At 36.0% G+C, this 18,753-nt stretch overlaps 1 protein-coding gene across 1 annotated transcript; it reads left to right on the forward strand.

Moving 5' to 3' along the window:
• The first annotated feature begins 3,699 nt into the window (after positions 1–3,699).
• On the forward strand, positions 3,700–16,102 carry laptm4b (lysosomal protein transmembrane 4 beta). The gene is made up of 7 exons (XM_034059292.3): positions 3,700–4,027; positions 5,928–6,039; positions 8,279–8,352; positions 8,511–8,633; positions 9,060–9,158; positions 12,007–12,102; positions 14,529–16,102. Exons 1-7 carry the CDS (start codon positions 3,935–3,937, stop codon positions 14,601–14,603), a joined length of 672 nt encoding a protein of 223 aa, XP_033915183.1. The 5' UTR covers positions 3,700–3,934; the 3' UTR covers positions 14,604–16,102.
• The last annotated feature ends 2,651 nt before the right edge of the window (positions 16,103–18,753 follow it).

Raw genomic sequence — 18,753 nt, forward strand, 5'->3', positions numbered from 1 at the left:
GTCTGAGGCAAAGGTCAAAGCCGGTGTCTTCGTCGGACCACAGATAAAGAAGATCCTGGAGTGCAATGAATTCCCCAAGAAGCTCACTAGTAAGGAGAAAGCGGCTTGGAACAACTTTGTCGCAGTGGTTCGGGGCTTCACAAGGCCGAAAACTATGTGGAGCTGGTTGAGACTCTGGTGAAGAACTACGGCACAATGGGCTGTAGGATGTCCCTCAAAGTCCATATCCTTGATGCTCATCTTGATAAATTCAAGGAGAACATGGGAGCATACTCTGAGGAGCAAGGCGAGCGCTTCCACCAGGATATACTGGACTTTGAACGCCGCTACCAAGGACAGTATAATGAGAACATGATGGGAGACTACATTTGGGGGCTGATTCGTGAAAGTGATTTACAGTATAATCGTAAATCTCGAAAAACTACACACTTCTAAATCTTTTGTAGTCATTTTTGTATTACTTTAGTATAAATACATGTTAATTTGGATTCATATGTTGTTTTTTTCTGACTTTATGTGAACGAAAAGACACAAATTCGCCCGTTTTCTCATTGGAAATAGGTAAATTTCAAAATATCATTGTCCTGGTCACAAAAGCAAAGCAAAGAATAATAGCCATTTTCTGTACTTTTGAGGCATAAGCAATTAGGAAATAACACTTACTACCCAGGAACAAAAATTGTGTTACATAGTGTAATTTCACAGTTATATATATTATCTTCCAAGAAAGTATTGGGACTTTAGTACTTGCAATAGAAAATAGATCTGGTCTTCCTGTTGCAGAAAAGTAAAATTCCCAAATTCTAATGTCCTGCCTGAGCAGTTCTTAAACACAATTGTTAATCCTTTCAGTGTTTTAGTAAATCTACTTTTAATTTAAATGGTTACGTTGGAACCCAAATATGTTGTTTCTGTGTTGTCCTTGCAGAATCATTCATTTCTGCCAGGTTTCACAACTCCCTATATATAACTTATTTCAATGCTCTGATTTGTATTGGTCTGAGGCTAATGAAGATCATAGTTTTCAGATTTTTGTAAGAATTAGTCAAAAACAGCAGGGCAGAAAGGACAGATTAAAAAAATAATAAATAAATAAAAACACAGAACATCTACTGATTTGCTCTATGGAATTAAAGTCTTTGGGAATAACCCAGAGAATGAGTTTAAACTTTGGCAGTGTATCACATTAAGGTTTGTTGGGAAGTTATCCATTGTGGAAAGCATTTGAGTCCATCCTGATCTCTCCAATTTCATTTCATTTTAGATTGCCTTTTAATCCTGTCTCATTCAGGTCATTAAACCACATCCTGCACATGTCTGCTTTTTACCCCTCTTTAGTCCCCAGTATTATCATGTCAGTAGATGCATTATACTGCACTATACACACACATATATATATATATATATATATATATATATATATATATATATATAAAAATAGCCCCAACATCCCCTTCAGGCCCAGGATCCCAAATGTGGTCATGTCCCCCATGAGGACTAGTATCTGAGAGCATGTGTGGTCCTTCAGTTCAAGATTTGGGTGCATTGTACAGAACTCATTGCACCTACAGTACATGAAATTCGAATCATGCCTTGCAGTGCTGTTAGTCTCTCGCCTATAATCTGTACTTAATGGTCAAACTGTTACACGACAGGTACGATAAGAGGTTGCAGCAAGAAAACTAAATGTTTTTTGTGATCACAAAATTACCAAAGGTGGTAAATTTGAATCCAGCCAAGTCATATCAGAAGAGGTCAAGGTTGCCCAACACATTTTTAGCGTGTATGTTATGCCTACTTGGTTTTACATGTTCCTAATTAGAAATAGTTGTATACACGTATCCACAATGTGATGTCTGGGGTGAAGTATCCTGTGTAACAGGACTACCTGTATGCTGTGGCTTTTGACAGACAAGAAAGCATGTCAGCCATTAATGGAAGGTTGGTTTAAGACAAAGAAGCCATTGAAGGGATGGGGCCAATTTCACCCTGAAGGTGGGTTGACCAAGTAAGTGAAAGCATAGACTTACAAACAGATCTATTTAAAAGTGTTCTTCCAAATATCATGTTTTAATGTAAAAATGTATGTTTACTATAACAGGTGACGCTCTTAAAACTGTACATTTGAAACCTATACAATAAATGGAGGTGCACAGCAGGTAAGACTTAAAGCCAACATTGGACTAGATTCTGGAAGGTATTTACTCCAATTTGAAAAACACAATACAATGACCCGACCAGAAGTAAGCACCTCAGATATTTAAGGTTTTGTAAATTGTTTCTTGTAACAAGTAATTGAGAGAATTTAGCTCATTGTGGAAAGGTCAACTAGATTTTAACAACAAAAAGTGGTGTTATAGCAACCCAGGTACTTAGTTCCCTGGTGTGTTCTGGAACTGACTGTCTTGCTAGATTAAGAGGTATTTACACAATGTACCAGTTAGAAACATGTAAAGTGCTCACTAAGATTTCATGTTCACCATTGTGAGCTACAAAGATTACTACAGAAGAAACAATCGAGTGCAGTTAATTATTACAAACAAAGCATTGTGTGATCTACACAATATTGAGCATTCGTCTGTCATATAAGAAATCCTGCCAAGCCTGCACGAGGGTGTGACACAGATCCTCACTGATTTGTTCTTCAGCCAGTCTAAGGGAAAGGGGGCCAACTTCAACTCGAGTGTATTTTCAAACTGTTCATAATCAGATGCTTTAAACTGGTTTTCCTAATGGGCATGTTGTGGCCTTTCTGTGCTTTTCATCTAGAGGAATTCAGCTCTTACAAAAGCAGAGACTGCATAGCAAAAGCTTCCCCCACAGATATTTGCCACTCCTGTCCTGATGTACCACTCTTGTTTTTCAGTCCTGTGCTACTGTGGGGGGTGGGGGGGGGTGGGGGGGGCTTTTGTGATTTTAATTGGGCCCTATTTACAAAGCTTTAAGGACTGTTTTTGTTTCATGTGATGATTTATAAACATTCTCCCTCTGCAAGTGAGAATAAACTATACACACATTTTATGAATGTAAGTTTAATTGAAATATTAAAAATCAAACCTCTTATATAAGGTTGCCTGAGTATATTTGCATAGTAATTTTATTGTTATACTATACATTTATGATTTATGTTTATTTTTTATTTTTTATGTGATTTACCAATTGATAAACATCTCAATGGGTCTTTTGTAATCCAGCTGTTGGGTTTTGATTTGCTGAAACGGGATTAAAACTACTAGAACCCCCACTTAAACAGATAATATGCACATGAAAAATTATGCTTTAAAATTAAGTCTTTAATATTTTTTACCAATACATCACTAGATTTTATTTATTTATTTTTATGTTTTATTTATACATCACATGTACCCATTGAGACTGAGGCCTCGTTTACAAAGGGGTCATGTTAGACAATAACACAATTACAAATACAAGCAACACAGTAAATACATGTGTGGTTCAAACTTGTATTTAAAAAAAAAAAAACATAAAAAAGACAGCTATATGTTTTAATCAATATTTGGTAACAAACTTGGAAACGCTGCTTGTGTCAGTATTTTTCCCAGGTGTGGAAAGTTTCCCCACAAAAAAAAAAAAAAAAGTGTAATACTGTACAGGTAACATTATTTTTTTTTATTTTTTTTTTTTAAATCATATAATCTATGCAGACACCGAAGCTACCAGACGCTGCAGTTTATCAATGACGTCACAACCCGACGCTTGTTGGCCGTCGCCGGTCACATGCTCCTGAGATGTTTGACAATTTGAACAGATACAATGTTTTGCTGAGAAGGACGCCGGACGACTAAAACACCGAAAGGACTGAAGACAGCACCAACTAAATGTGTGGTCGCTGAAATATATTGTCATACTTATTACACTATAAATATATCGTTCTTTCTTTGGTACATACATTTGTTCCACTAAATACTAAACTATGATTTCCCCGTGGGACCGCTGGTACTCTAGCAGCTGTTGTTTGTGCTGCCATGTCCGGACTGGCACTATCATTCTGGGGGTTTGGTATATGGTGAGTATGCTCCTCGATGAGTTAAAAAAAAAAAATACTGTACTCTCGAACCGCAATATTTCAGTTTTTCAAACGCAAAAAAATGCATCTGTGTAAAAAATAGATTTCGAAACGTAGTTCGATATAAAGCATATACCTATATATATATATATATATATATATATATATATATATATATATATATATATATACACACACACACACACACTGTGTTTTTAACTAATAGTATAGGGTACAGATAGCTACTATTCCATAGACTCAAGAAATAATATCCCTGTGCACGTGTGCTGCCAGCTGGCACCGTTACTGCATTTCAAGTTTCGTTTTATTTCATTAGTCAGACTGGCGCAATGAGATGCGCTTCATCACTTAGGTCACAGGGTAGCAAGTTATGGATTTTACAGGAAATTATATCAGATACTGTATGTATTCAGTCAACATGGGTGGAGGATTCTGGTAGATTTTGCGTAGCAACAGCTACAAGTTTCATGAAAGTCCAGATTAATCTCTGTGTAAAGTGCGCAGTGCTTATATTTAAGTCGGTTTAATATAGTATAACACTGTAACCTTCATTGGGGTTTATTATTAGAAGGCTACCACTTATTACTAAGATAATTCCTTTACACGTGGCACCTGTAAGTCGGTGCTCACAGTCTGGCTAAAAACGGTTCAGTCTTTTTACACTGGCTTCCTGTTTTAGCTTTGTGTCCTGAGCTTATTGAAATAATTTTAAAGGTCTAAAACTATCCAGGAACTTGTTAGAAAAACAATATACCTCAACTGCTCCGTTCTGTAAATAGGTTGGCTGTTTTTTAAGGCTAGAATAGTTTTATTAGACTCAAAGCATGCCTTTGCTCTTGTTTCTTAATAGGTGCTTCAGACACACAATGTAATCATAAGCACTGGTATTAATGTGCATGTCTCATGATGAAGCAGACAGAGAGTTCATTACCTATTGATTTAGTCATATCCTATGCGGTTACAGTTTCAGCCAGCAGCCAAAGTAAATGTCCTCTAGGGTCCTCTAAGTGCATACTGTTTTGATTGAGCTATTTGACTGCCAATTAAAGGCTTGTTTTATGAGTAGCATTCCAATTTGAGATCCAGTCTTATGCATCTGCAAAAGCAGAGGACAGCTGATAAAAGATGCATATAATGCAAAATAACAATGTTTTTTATTTTATATAATTTCACAGGAATGTATTCATCAGGAGGACATTAAATAAACTGTCACGGTGAATAAATGTCAGGAAGTGCCTAACTTACGCTTCTCACTTACGCAATATTTGATGATACCATGTCCAGCAAAATACCGTTTTAAATGTATCTCATCTGGCTACATGGATGAGAACAGAGTAAATGTTGCTGCTAATCATCAGTTTAATTTATTTTAAATGAACAGTTTATCCAAGGGTGAAGTGCAAACTCCACTTGCCTTTTGAATTTAACAACAAGTCATTATAAGGACAGGTAATGCAAGTACCCCAGTCTTATTAAGGAGAAGACGATACGGTTACATGACCGCTGTGGAGCATTTTCCATTCCCAGCATTAGCTGACAGCTCTTTGTTGTTCTTGATTTAGCTTCTAGCTCTTATTCAGAGGAGCTGTCCAGCAATTCAGCAGCTGTGAAGCTTGTTTTTCTTTTCTTTTTCCTACACCTCTGTGCTAATTTGTATTTTTGTGGAAGAATTTGGTACAGGTTCAAATTGTGTTAATTCACAACCCCAGAATATCTCTGCACAGATATTGTTGTATTTTTGTTTTACAAAAATGTGACCAAAAGCTTGAGAGTGCTTAAGAGACCTTGGGCCTTATTCACTAAACAGCTGACTAACTTGTCATTATTTATTTGTTTATTTATTTATTTACTTATTTATTTATGTATTTTATTTTTTCAGATTATCAATGCAGTGGTGCTACTCATTCTACTTTCTGCCCTCAGTGACCCTGACCAGTATCATATAACAACTGCTGAACTAGGCAATGAATTCGATTTCATGGATGATGCAAGTAAGTGGATAGGAGCTTGCTAAAATAAATAAATAAATATATATATATATATATATATATATATATATATATATATATATATATATATATATATATATATATATATATATATATATATAGCTCTGGAAAAAATTAAGAGACCACTGCAAAATTATCAGTTTCTCTGGTTTCACTATTTATAAGTATGTGTTTTGGTAAAATGAACATTTTTGTTTTATTCTATAAACTACTGACAACATTTCTCCCAAATTCCAAATAAAAATATTGTCATTTAGAGCATTTATTTGCAGAAAATGACAACTGGTCAAAATAACAAAAAAGATGCAGTGTTGTCAGACCTCGAATAATGCAAAGAAAATAAGTTCATATTCATTTTTAAACAACACAATACTAATGTTTTAACTTAGGAAGAGTTCAGAAATCAATATTTGGTGGAATAACCCTGATTTTCAAGCACAGCTTTCATGCGTCTTGGCATGCTCTCCACCAGTCTTTCACATTGATGTTGGGTGACTATGCCACTCCTGGCGCAAAAATTCAAGCAGCTCTGCTTTGTTTGATGGCTTGTGACCATCCATCTTCCTCTTGATCACATTCCAGAGGTTTTCAATGGGGTTCAGGTCTGGAGATTGGGCTGGCCATGACAGGGTCTTGATCTGGTGGTCCTCCATCCACACCTTGATTGACCTGGCTGTGTGGCATGGAGCATTGTCCTGCTGGAAAAACCAATCCTCAGAGTTGGGGAACATTGTCAGAGCAGAAGGAATCAAGTTTTCTTCCAGGACAACCTTGTACTTGTACTTTTATTTATTGGTATTGGGGAATAGCAGAATTAGCGTCATCTGGTGGGTAAAAAAAGAACCAAAAAGAAAATAATAATAAAACTGGGCACCAGAGAGGTGTTTCAATTACAACCTTCTGTTTCCCGTGTCAGTGAATACCCACACCCTTCCACAGTGATATTGATGACTGAACCAGGGTGTGGATTATGAATTAAAAAGGTGTCTGTGAATTTGTGCTGGCACTAGTGATTTATTTTAGAACTGACAGTTCTAATTCTTAAGAGATTAACCAGCCTGAGGATCGCCTGTCCTTGGCATTACTAGGATTACGTCAGAGCTTTGCTTGTGGTGTAAGCTTTAAAGCAGGTGTCTGTTTTGTAATAGCTGTCATATCACAGACCCTGTACTGGGATGTCTGTCCAGATGGGGAGTAAAGGATGAGATTATTTTGGCTAAAGGTGGTTTGATTGCATAAAGGGGAAAAAACGGTACACATCAGAAAACTTCCCAGAATGTCTCACTTTGAAATTTTACAATCGAGCAAGTTCAGTGCCAAATTTAGTCATTTTGGACCACAAGTCTCGCAATCAACATATATCAAGCCTTACCAGTGTTTAAACGTACAGACTAATCAGCTTGTAAATAACATTGGCATTGTTTTTAGGGGGATTAAAAAAACAGGGCCATTAGATATTCCTGTATCAGTGGACATATATACACTACAGGTCAAAAATGTGGTGATTTGCAGATGGTCTGGGGTTGGGGAATCTATTACCCATTTGTCCTCACTCAGACAACTTACTTACTAAATATCTTGGTATCCCTGAATAGATTAGATTATTGTCCCCTCCTTAAAAAATATATACAAAAGATTTTAATAAGCAATCTCCCACAATTGCAGTGGTGTTCCATCTAAGCTTCTGTACGCCTTTACTGCTTCTCGGGTGTAACAACATTCCGTATCTACCAAGCAATGATAGATGTCCGGGTATGTTATCTCAGGAAACCTTTTAAAATCATTTAAAAACAATCTTGTCCTAACATCATTGTCAAATGGATCAGGTAGTGTGGTTGTATTAATCGTTAATTTTTCCTGGTAACGAGTTCTTTCTGAGTTCGGTAAGTTTAGAAAATAGCTGCTTGTCATTTTCGAAATTCGCGCCAATACACAGTCAACCGGGAGGCTCCTGGGGCACACAACAGTAGCGCATGCGCAGTACTCTTTGTTTATGTTGTCATCCAGAAAATCTAGATAAAGGTATTTGTACTACTTAAAAGGCTTTGCCGTTGCATACCACAGTTTAATGTTTTGTGAACTGAGCCAAAAGGGTCATGCAAGGAGCATTAAGCAAGAAGTGTCTATTAATAGAATCAAGTATAAATAAAAAAAAAACATGTACATTGAAACCTAATCAAGTAAACTCGCTGACATTCATGTATGTGCTTTTTTGTTTCAGATATTTGCATCGCTACTGCCATATCCCTCCTTATGATATTAATTTGCGGAATGGCAACATATGGTGCATACAAGGTAACAGAATATTGGCTTCTTCAAATATTTTGATACAAATAAATGTAATAATTCTATTGACTCAGACTTGGGTTTATTTAAGCTATTCCCTTTTCTTAGTCTTCATAATAAATGCTTCATTGGCTTACTTGATCTGACATTTCTTTTGCTTTTTATAGCAACATGCTGCCTGGATCATTCCATTCTTCTGCTACCAGATCTTTGACTTTGCACTTAACACCTTGGTTGCAATTAGTGTTGTTGTATATCCTACCACAATTCAGGACTACCTCCAACAGCTGGTAAGTAGAAAAACGCCAAAAAAGACCTCAAACAAAAGATTTTATAAAAACTTAACAACCCTCCCACCAACCTTACAGTATTCTTATTAGACAGGCCATTTATCAGGGTACACCCTGCATTGCACAGTTGGCTGTCTGTTTTTGTTTTAACACTTATTTGATTAAGTGCCATATTTTTAAGTGTATTTGTTTACATTTTTGGCATTTTTGTAGACTGACTATACAGAAACACATGTAACGCTAATATTTTCAACATGAGCTTGTGAGGTAACAGCTTTTGTAAAAAAAAGAAAAAAAACCGTAAATTATTTTTCAATCCGTACATTTAATACATTACACGTATCCCATTTCATTGGCCATTCAACTTCATGGACTGTTTAGCGGGTAGTATGTTTGCATTGACCTTTTTTTTTTTTTTTTCCTTAGCCTGGTAATTTCCCATATAAAGAAGAGATTATGTCAATGAATGCCACCTGCCTGGTTCTGATTGTGCTGATGTTCATCGGGGGCATTCTGGCATTTAAGGTGAGTCCTCATGACAGAAGGAAGTAGCCGCTGTTCTCTCTCTCCTCCCTCTCTCTCTCTCTCTCCTCTCTCTCTCTCTCTCTCTCATTGTAGTTGCGATCATCCAGGATCTTGGAATTTCACCATGCCATATCTGTTACTTTGGAAAAAACGTTTCATTAACTCCCTTGGCATAACATTAAAAATAAATAGGGCTTTGAATTTTTTCGGGTTTTATTTTTGATTTGGTCTGATGGTGTTGTTTTCCCCGTTTTTTTTTTTTTTTTTTTTTTTTTAATTCTCAAAATCAGTTTCTTTCATGGATAAAAATAAACTCCACTCAAATACACTACATTTAGGTTTCTCACACTTACTACATACATCTATCATACAGAATTACAATTATAAAAAGGTTAACATACTTTGTATAAGTACAGCTGTCTGCCTAGTAGGATTGAAGAAAGAAAACCCAGGTCCCATTGCAAACTGAAGTACTGTATGCAGATACCACACAGGTAAACTAGGTAGAATTGTATAACTTTTCTTAGGAATGGCAACTCTCCAGTACTTGCATAGCATTTCTGTCTTTCCTTTTATGGTTTCTTAAACCAAGCCCTAATTTTTCTTTACATGTTTGTGAACTGATTTTGTTTAACACCCCATTGTAGCTTAAAAAAACACGGTAAAGTTTTCAAACCGACATTAAGCATGCCTGTGTTCCAATCATGCACAGAGGTACCAACGGCAAAAATGATCATTGGAACATTAGAATGCTTTCCATACTGGCAGCCATCTGCAAACAATATTTAATGAAGAAACCTCCATAGTATGATGTGAGAGCTGTTTTTTATAAATAAATAATACATTTCCATGTTTTATCGGCACAAAAAGAAAATATTTTTTCTTAACAAGGCTCTTTTTATTTATTTATTTATTTATTTATTTATTCATTTTAACGCTAAATTGCCCTAAAATAACTACAGTAAAAACTGTCATGGTCACCTGCTCTTCCCAGATGCACCGTGAATAAGCAAATATGTATCATCAATCTCCTGTAATAATCGTCCACCAGTTCAAGACAGAGGAGGTTTGCATTAGGTGCAGAAATATTTAGTTTTGTTTTAATTGTAGGGACCTGCATGTAGGTTTTGACTTCCATATACCGCTGTTGGCATCATGGGAGAGCCATGAAAGTCAGCAAGGGCAGAGCAAATGTTAACCTAATTAGTGGGCCATTGATTGTGAAAATCTGACATGTGGTCATGTGAAGCAGCGCACTAGAGAATGAAAGTAGCAGTCAATTCAAACATGTATACATATATATCTCCCCTGACCATTCATCTCCGCACTGGAGGTTACATTTCCAGAGCCGCCTGTCCAAATTTGATGAAACTTTACAAGGACGTTGTTCTTCACAGCAGACTGCTTTTTTAATAGCACAGACAGGTGTATTGAAGGCTATGCATTTGTCTATTTGTTTCGAAGAAAATATGCATGGATATTTGATTAGGTTTATTCATTATTGGTACAGTATCACAGTACTAGGCTCATTCTGAGATCACTATTCAGTACTAAGCTTCTTAAATGGCAACACTGTGAAACATCTCATATCTAATGTCATGCAATGGACTGAACCAGTTATCTTACCTCCACCGCCTCTTCTCCCAAAGACGCAGCTAAATGAAGGGCACTGCTACATTGTTTTCTCTGGGCTTGAAAAATAAATATCCCATGTCACACATTTTTCATGTTTAAAGCAGTTTGTGGTATAGATTTTGTCTGGTGTAGTGCTGACAACTGACGTTTTCTAAAGAGGATTGTAAATGTTCTCTAATCCAATCTTTTTACAAATCCATTTCCGCCCCTGTCCTGACAGGGTCACCGATGTGTGGTGTTCCAAAATGCTTCTAAAGAATTACAGTGGGTTGTAGTGCCAGACAGTCACACTCTGCTATTCCCTGTCACATTTCATTCCAGTTTTAACAGCAGCATCTTTATTTGTAAGGGTTAAACTGCCATTCTAAATTGCCTCCTATTTATTAAGCCTGTCATCGCATACCACCAGGAGTTTCAAAAAGTGTTTTTCCCCACTTGCGGATTTCCGTTTTATGTGCTAAGTTGCTAGTATGTTGGTTTCCCCTGAGACCTGCGAAACCCCTCCAGTGAGACCGGTTCAGTATATTAGATGGTGGTGTATTTGACAAGGCTTTGCTGTCACTGCCGGGAATCTGATTGGAGATGTCAGAGAATACTGAGAGCCTGTTTATCTGACACGTGAAAGCTCTCTGGCTGAATTCTGTATAAGCTTAAATAATTTTCTCAGGGTTTATGTTTGAAGCATGTGTGGTGAGCAGACGGCAATGGTTTAGTTCTACAAAAAAACTCTGCATTGTTAAATTGTTTAATTGATTTAATAAACTGTCCACATAATTTAAATAGATTTTCTTAACCTTACAGTATGAATGGGGTTTGCAATCGACAGTAAATGTCATTACAATTATTATTTGCTGTTGTTGTTTTGCATTACATAACCTTAAGAAAGGTCATAAATGAGCATAAGTATCTTTTTTTATAGCACACATTTCTTTCCATAATGAATGGCCAAGTGGATTATTGCAATCTTGTGCAAATAAAGGAAATTAGTACTGAATACCTTATAACAATGACTGAATACCTTATAACAATGACAGTGATGGCTTCAAATATGCACACTGTATTGTTATAATGATTAGATTAATTAAATTATATAATTGTTGTGTGTGTGTGTGTATATATATATATATATATATATATATATATATATATATATATATATATGAATTAAACCTTTAATCAATTGTAATGCAAACGTCTTCAACTTTTCCCCCAGGCTTACCTGATTGCCTGTGTGTGGAACTGCTACCAGTATGTTAGTGGCAGGGGCTCTGCCGATGTCTTGGTGTACGTGACTACTAATGATACTACGGTAAGTCTAATCCACATAACAGAGACTCCTATACTGCCGTACCAGACCAGCCCTGCTCGCCACTGACCGTGCCTTGTGCAGTGGAAAGGAGGCATCTGATTTTTGTGAGGCTAAGGCTCCAATGTTTACATTTTTTGTAAACATGTAAACTATCTGCAGTAAACTTAACGGCATCGATCGGGCCTTGTCAAGAAAAATAAGTAAATACTAGTATATTACAGTAAATTTAAAAAAAAAAAAACCTTTTAAAATGACCTTTTAAATTGGAAATTATAAATGACTTCACAATTACTGCAGTTACTGAAGCTAAAGTTTGACGGCCTGGTTCTGGTACTGCCCTGTAAAAAGACCAGTAGAAACGCACCGGTCCTGGGGCCTCACTGTGCACTTCTGTCAGTGGAAACTGGGCAACAAACCACTGCTTACAGCTTTCAAGCGTTTGGCAAACCATCTTCTGTATCCCTGCTTGACACTTCCTACACTACTCGTTGGAATGTGGGAAAAGTCATTTTGCCCTTTTGAAGAGTCCAGGTTTGGCAAAAAGGAAAACAAGTGTCACATTTTTAAGATGATGGAAGTATTGGACTCCACATTGGCTATTGGACCAGGGGATCCACACTGGTGAAGTCATTAGCTTGGCTACACTGGTCTTGTAAGCTTAACTTGTTCTGTTTGCATCCCTCCTATCTCATACATATGCTAAAGACTTCCATGGCTTCTAGCAAACTGCCAGTACATAACATGTTCAACACTAAATCTAACGTTAGCAGTTTAGCAGTTTGTGTCTTCAACACATTTACAGGGACAGTAAGCTACATGAAATATGGCCCAAAAGCAGGAGAGGAAGGGCTGTTTTGTTAATCATGGGCTACCTTACACCACAACACATGCTGAGAAACTTCCAGTCAACAACAAGTGTTTAGATTTCCACTGTTGCATTTTTGAAAAAACAGATCACCTTACATTGCAACTGTGACATTCAAAGCAACCCCTTAATAGATTGTATTACAGGGTGGCTTTCAAATGCATCTTCATGAACTATTGGCCCCAGCAGTACAGAAGAAAGGAAGTGACATTCTTACTTCAGATGTTACACATTTGAGACAGTTTTCTAATGAAAGCAGGTACAATCAACTTGTAAGCCAATGATATCACTATGTAACACAATTTTTGTTCCTGGGTAGTAAGTGTTATTTCCTAATTGCTTATGCCTCAAAAGTATAGAAAATGGCTATTATTCCCCACAAACTTTGCTTTTGTGACCAGGACAGTGATATTTTGAAATTTACCTATTTCCAATGAGAAAACGGGCGAATTTGTGTCTTTTCGTTCACATAAAGTCAGAAAAAAACAACATATGAATCCAAATTAACATGTATTTATACTAAAGTAATACAAAAATGACTACAAAAGATTTAGAAGTGAGTAGCTTTTCGAGGTTTACGATTATACTGTAAATCACTTTCACGAATCAGCCCCCAAATGTAGTCTCCCATCATGTTCTCATTATACTGTCCTTGGTAGCGGCGTTCAAAGTCCAGTATATCCTGGTGGAAGCGCTCGCCTTGCTCCTCCGAGTACGCTCCCATGTTCTCCTTGAATTTATCAAGATGAGCATCAAGGATATGGACTTTGAGGGACATCCTACAGCCCATTGTGCCGTAGTTCTTCACCAGTCTCAACCAGCTCCACATAGTTTTCTGCCTTGTGATTGCCCAGGATGCCCCAAACCACTGCGACAAAGCTGTTCCAAGCCGCTTTCTCCTTACTAGTGAGCTTCTTGGGGAATTCATTGCACTCCAGGATCTTCTTTGTCTGTGGTTCTAGAAGTTACTCCAAGTTTACTCAGAACTGAATCTATCTGGAATGTTCTGGAAAATAGGTAAATTTCAAAATATCACTGTCCTGGTCACAAAAGCAAAGTTTGTGGGGAATAATAGCCATTTTCTATAGCACCTTTCATAGTGGACCCCCATCACAAAGTGCTTTACAAGATGCAGTAACAACAAGAAAATCCATAATACTTTAAATACAGAGAAATGCATAATACATGATATACAGTAAAATACAATGCGAAATACATTATAGTGAAAAATGCTTAATACATGATATACAGTAAAAAAAACAATATATATGTTAATGTTAATGCTTCTCTTGCCACCTACTTACATGATGTATGATGCAATTGTTTTAGTTCAAAACTCGGATCAAGCCATATTTGAGTCAATGCCTTGTAGTCAAATGAATTAGAAATAGTTTAATTGGTAATAATTGGTTCCCCAAAAACAGATACAATTGCAGTCCATTATTAGTGCAAGTTAAAATAAACTTGCTTTCATAATTTAAAATACCGACAGTTCTTAATCTTATTGTTGACTGACTTTTTATACTTTTAATATTAATAACTCTTTTTTTTTTTTTTGTAGATACTGTTGCCACCATATGATGAATCAATGACTGTCCCTGCCAAGTATCCACCACCGCCTTATGTCTCTGCTTGAAAAGTGGAGGAAAACAACTACGGGAAACAACCTGTCCTGTCGGGTTTTTTTGGTTTTTTTTTGCCGCAGCTTAGTTTATAATTTCTACAGTTAATCAGTACTTTATCTGTTTGTAGATTAGTTTTCTGTGAGTTTGAAATACTGTATATTTTGATAATGTTTCTCTATTGTTGTGTTGTCTTGGGAATGTGCTACATATTTAACAGGCTGTTAGACTATTATTGCAATCCTATATGGTACTTACTTAGTATTTACCACTTACTTTTACCTGATTAAAGATAGGGTCATAATGACAAATCATTTGAAAAAAAAAATCAAAACGTGGATTCCTGCAGTGCACCACAATTGGCAAGAAAGTGAAATGATGGAGATCACCACTGAACGAGCACCCTTTCTACAGTATTGAATGTAAGAATATGAAGCTTGCTTGAAGGGTTGATGAGTAATGAAAGGGCTGTGCTCTTTTTGAAAGTAATATAACATAAAACAAAAACATGGAATTATTTCAATTCCGATATCCTACTTTCTCCCAAGAGAGATTCAGATTGCCTTTACAAATGATTTTCTTTCTGGTGTGGCGCAATATTAAGAAAACAAATCATTTATTTAAAGCTCAAGTGTGAGTGGAGCTCCAAAAAAAGATTGTGTGTAAATAATTTTCACAAGGGTTATTGATCTTTCTTATAATGTGTTTTGATATATTGTACTGCAAAGGAAACTACTAGTTAAAGAATAAGGATTTTTCAATTGCACAACATGACTGCACTGTATATTGTATCCACACTACTGTATGTGGCAACTGGAGAAAATACCTGTCGATCCAAAAACTCTCATTACAGCAGTTCCTTGCATTGTGATTGTCATCCCCATATATCTCTGATATGTCTGTGAATGTGTGTCATGCTGTGTATTACTGAAGCTTTCCAAACATCTAATACCAATACCATTCAACCGTTTATACTACAGTAAAGTGCATTCGTAGTTGACAATTCTTACGATATATTATTTTGCCTGATACTATACACTAAGTGACATCAGATGAGCAAACCGTGTTTATTTTATTAATTATTACAAATCCACAAGACATATAACAGTATATTAACACAAAAAATGGAAATCAAAACTGGATTAATCACAGGAAGTAATTGCAGCGTGAGGAAACCTCACAAGTTGGGTGGCAGGAAAATGAAAAAAGAACAAGGTGTAAAAAGGTGATGTACTGTAGATCAACGTCAACAATTATGGCAGCCCATTTCCCTTTCCAGAAGCACCTTCTCAGAAAATCTATGATTTATTAGCGGTCGCTTGCTTTCCTTTAAACACATGAAGCTGAAACATGATCATAGACGGCCATGACACCTGTGCCAAAGGTACAGCCTTAGTCATGACCAAGCTCTCATTATTTATTTATCTTTGCCATCTTTATTATACTGATTTAAATGATTGGTTGAGTCGCACGTGTCAGTATTTGTTTTGGATTAATAAAGTCTTGGAAAGTTGACTGCGTAATGTGTTTATATATATATATATATATATATATATATATATATATATATATATATATATATATATATATAATGTAAAATTACCACAAACCATATTCACAAAGTCTTTACCACCATGCTAGTTTGCACCCTTTTTTGTGTTATTTATTAGATGCTTTGTAACATCAATGTTTTGTTATGCTTTGTGAATATGGCAAATCTAGCTTCTTTTTTTTAAAATAAAAAAGCTACATTTCTTCCTCAGCTGATTCCAGAGGTGCACAATTGAATTCAGAATCCAATGATTTCAAACTGCTGCTTAAAATTGTTGCAGTTAGTGGAAGCAAAGGTTCCTCCCATGGTATTCGGCACATCCTACTCACACCAAAGAGCCTCTGGGCAAAACCAGCTTGACACATTTGCAGGGATTGTATTTTTGCTTTTCTGTATGATGCCACTTTGGTGGAATGTAAAATAGAGCAAAATAGTTTAGATGCCAGCATATCAGCAGGTTTTGGAATCAACACAATAATGTTATTTATAAATTGAGAACCTCCATCCCTTATCACCCTTAAAGAATGAGGAAAACATGAAAGTAAATACATATGTAAAGTCATTTATTTCACTAGGAACAGGAGGTTTACTTAAAACTCGGATCTGATGCCGGTAGACCATCTGCAAAATAATTTACTATGATCTAAAAAGCTAAACTGTTTTGTTCAATTCCCTTAGCTGGTAAAACTTACAGAATGTTTCCATTTGTAATATAGTTTATTTTTTGACTTAAAATGTGAAAGCCTAAAAGTAAAATGATACAAACAACTGTATATTTTACTATAAGTTAACATTAAGTTGTTAATTTTAAATAGAATTAGATTTTAGCACCCTGCAGAATGTTTATCCAGTCACCTCCAACATTGAAAATCGTCCTCCTCTTGCTGTCCAGAGTTTATTTAAATAACTATTCCTTTTGGCCTATGTGTCTAATTTAAGTCATGATTCATGTATCCAGGTATAAATAATTTCTTGGGGCTCTTGTTGGAAAATATAATAATCCACATGGTATGGTGGCTGACAACGACAATGTTTTTTTCAAGGATTTAGATTTTTGTGCTGCGAAGTTGTCCTGGCTGGAAGATTTTTGCGGCTGCACTATTGTTTGGGTTCAGTCTGGATACTGTATTCGACTCTCCTTCAGTCACTTGCCTCATACTAGCTGGCAAATCGACAAAAGAAGTTATTCATTTATGTGGGACTATCAAACAATGCAAAGGGAAAAAAAAGCCCCTTCGGTTTTCAAAGCAGCCATTTTCGCAGTTTCATCCAAAGGTAAGTAAATAAAGAAATTGATTTTGATGTAACATATCCAAGAAAAAGAAAAGCTATAAAGATCCCCACATTGTGGGGTAGCCTTATGAATGAACTTATGTTTGAGGAACAGCAACACAGAAACATTCTTTGTTGTTTTTTGTGGAGTACAACAATAGAACCAGTAACTCAGTTAGAAACATAGTTTTATGTTGGTTCTTTGAGTATGTAATGTATTTTTTATTTTAATCTATTTCTAACTGTTTACCGTATCTGTTTGACATAGTCCAATTGCAAATGCAGTAAGTTATCTTTATAAGTGGATCCCCCCAAAAGCAAAGCAGTCACTCCGCTATTGAGAAGCGTGACAGTTGCCTCTAGATACTGTGAAACCAAGTGGAAGTCAAGCTTTCCTCCAGGCACAGTCCTGTATAATGGGAATGATGAAAATGTTTGACATGTAGGGAATGGGAGGTGGATGCCGTCACGCCAGCAGACCCATGAGATATATAACCCACTGCCGGTTCAAACACGGATACAAGAGTCGTGTTCACTTCACATTTATTCCCATATTATTTTCCCTGCAGGTGAGAACCCTCTTACTCTGTTGGACACACACACCTTTCATTTCTAGATTTTTTTTTTTTAAAGGTAAATATGTTTATTCTAATTACATTTGCATCAGTTTCCTTTTGCAGTTCATTTTTCTGAAAAAAAACAAACACATTGCTACTATTGTGCTACTATTGATTTTTATCTAGGTGTTATTGTTGCTTTTTAGTGGTGTTTTTTTGTTTTGTTTTTGTTTTTTTTCAGTCATACTTCCCCAAATATATTTTAATATAAATGTACACACTCCACACATAGAAGCTTAGTATAGTTCATTTCAGAAGAATTTTACAATAATTTTAAATTCATTGTAAAATTTGAATTTTGTGTTGAGTAAGGTAATGCATAAGAAAGCATGGCAGATGTACAACAATGAGTGGACTTTTAATGACTTCAACTACATTAATGATGCTGCAGTAATATTAAACTATTAAACTGTTATAGTGTAGATTGTAGATTCAGAAGTATGAGTGGGCATTGAAACTGCAGGAAATGTGATGTTGATCCATATGGGCATGCATGACCCTGAATAAGAAACGAAAGTACATTTGTTTAAATAATCATTTTTTTGTCCTAATGATGCTTGTTGCTTATGAACGACAAAGTATGATTTTGCTTTATTTTTTTGCGTTTTTCCATCATCTGCCCAAGCCTCCCTAAATAGAAATGCAATTGCTTGTTTAACCATTCCATATGCAGAAGGTATACGAATACGAATAGGAAAATACTAATGCTTTTAATCCATGATC

Source organism: Acipenser ruthenus, chromosome 3 (genome assembly GCF_902713425.1).
Source record: "Acipenser ruthenus chromosome 3, fAciRut3.2 maternal haplotype, whole genome shotgun sequence".
Lineage (NCBI taxonomy): Eukaryota > Metazoa > Chordata > Actinopteri > Acipenseriformes > Acipenseridae > Acipenser > Acipenser ruthenus.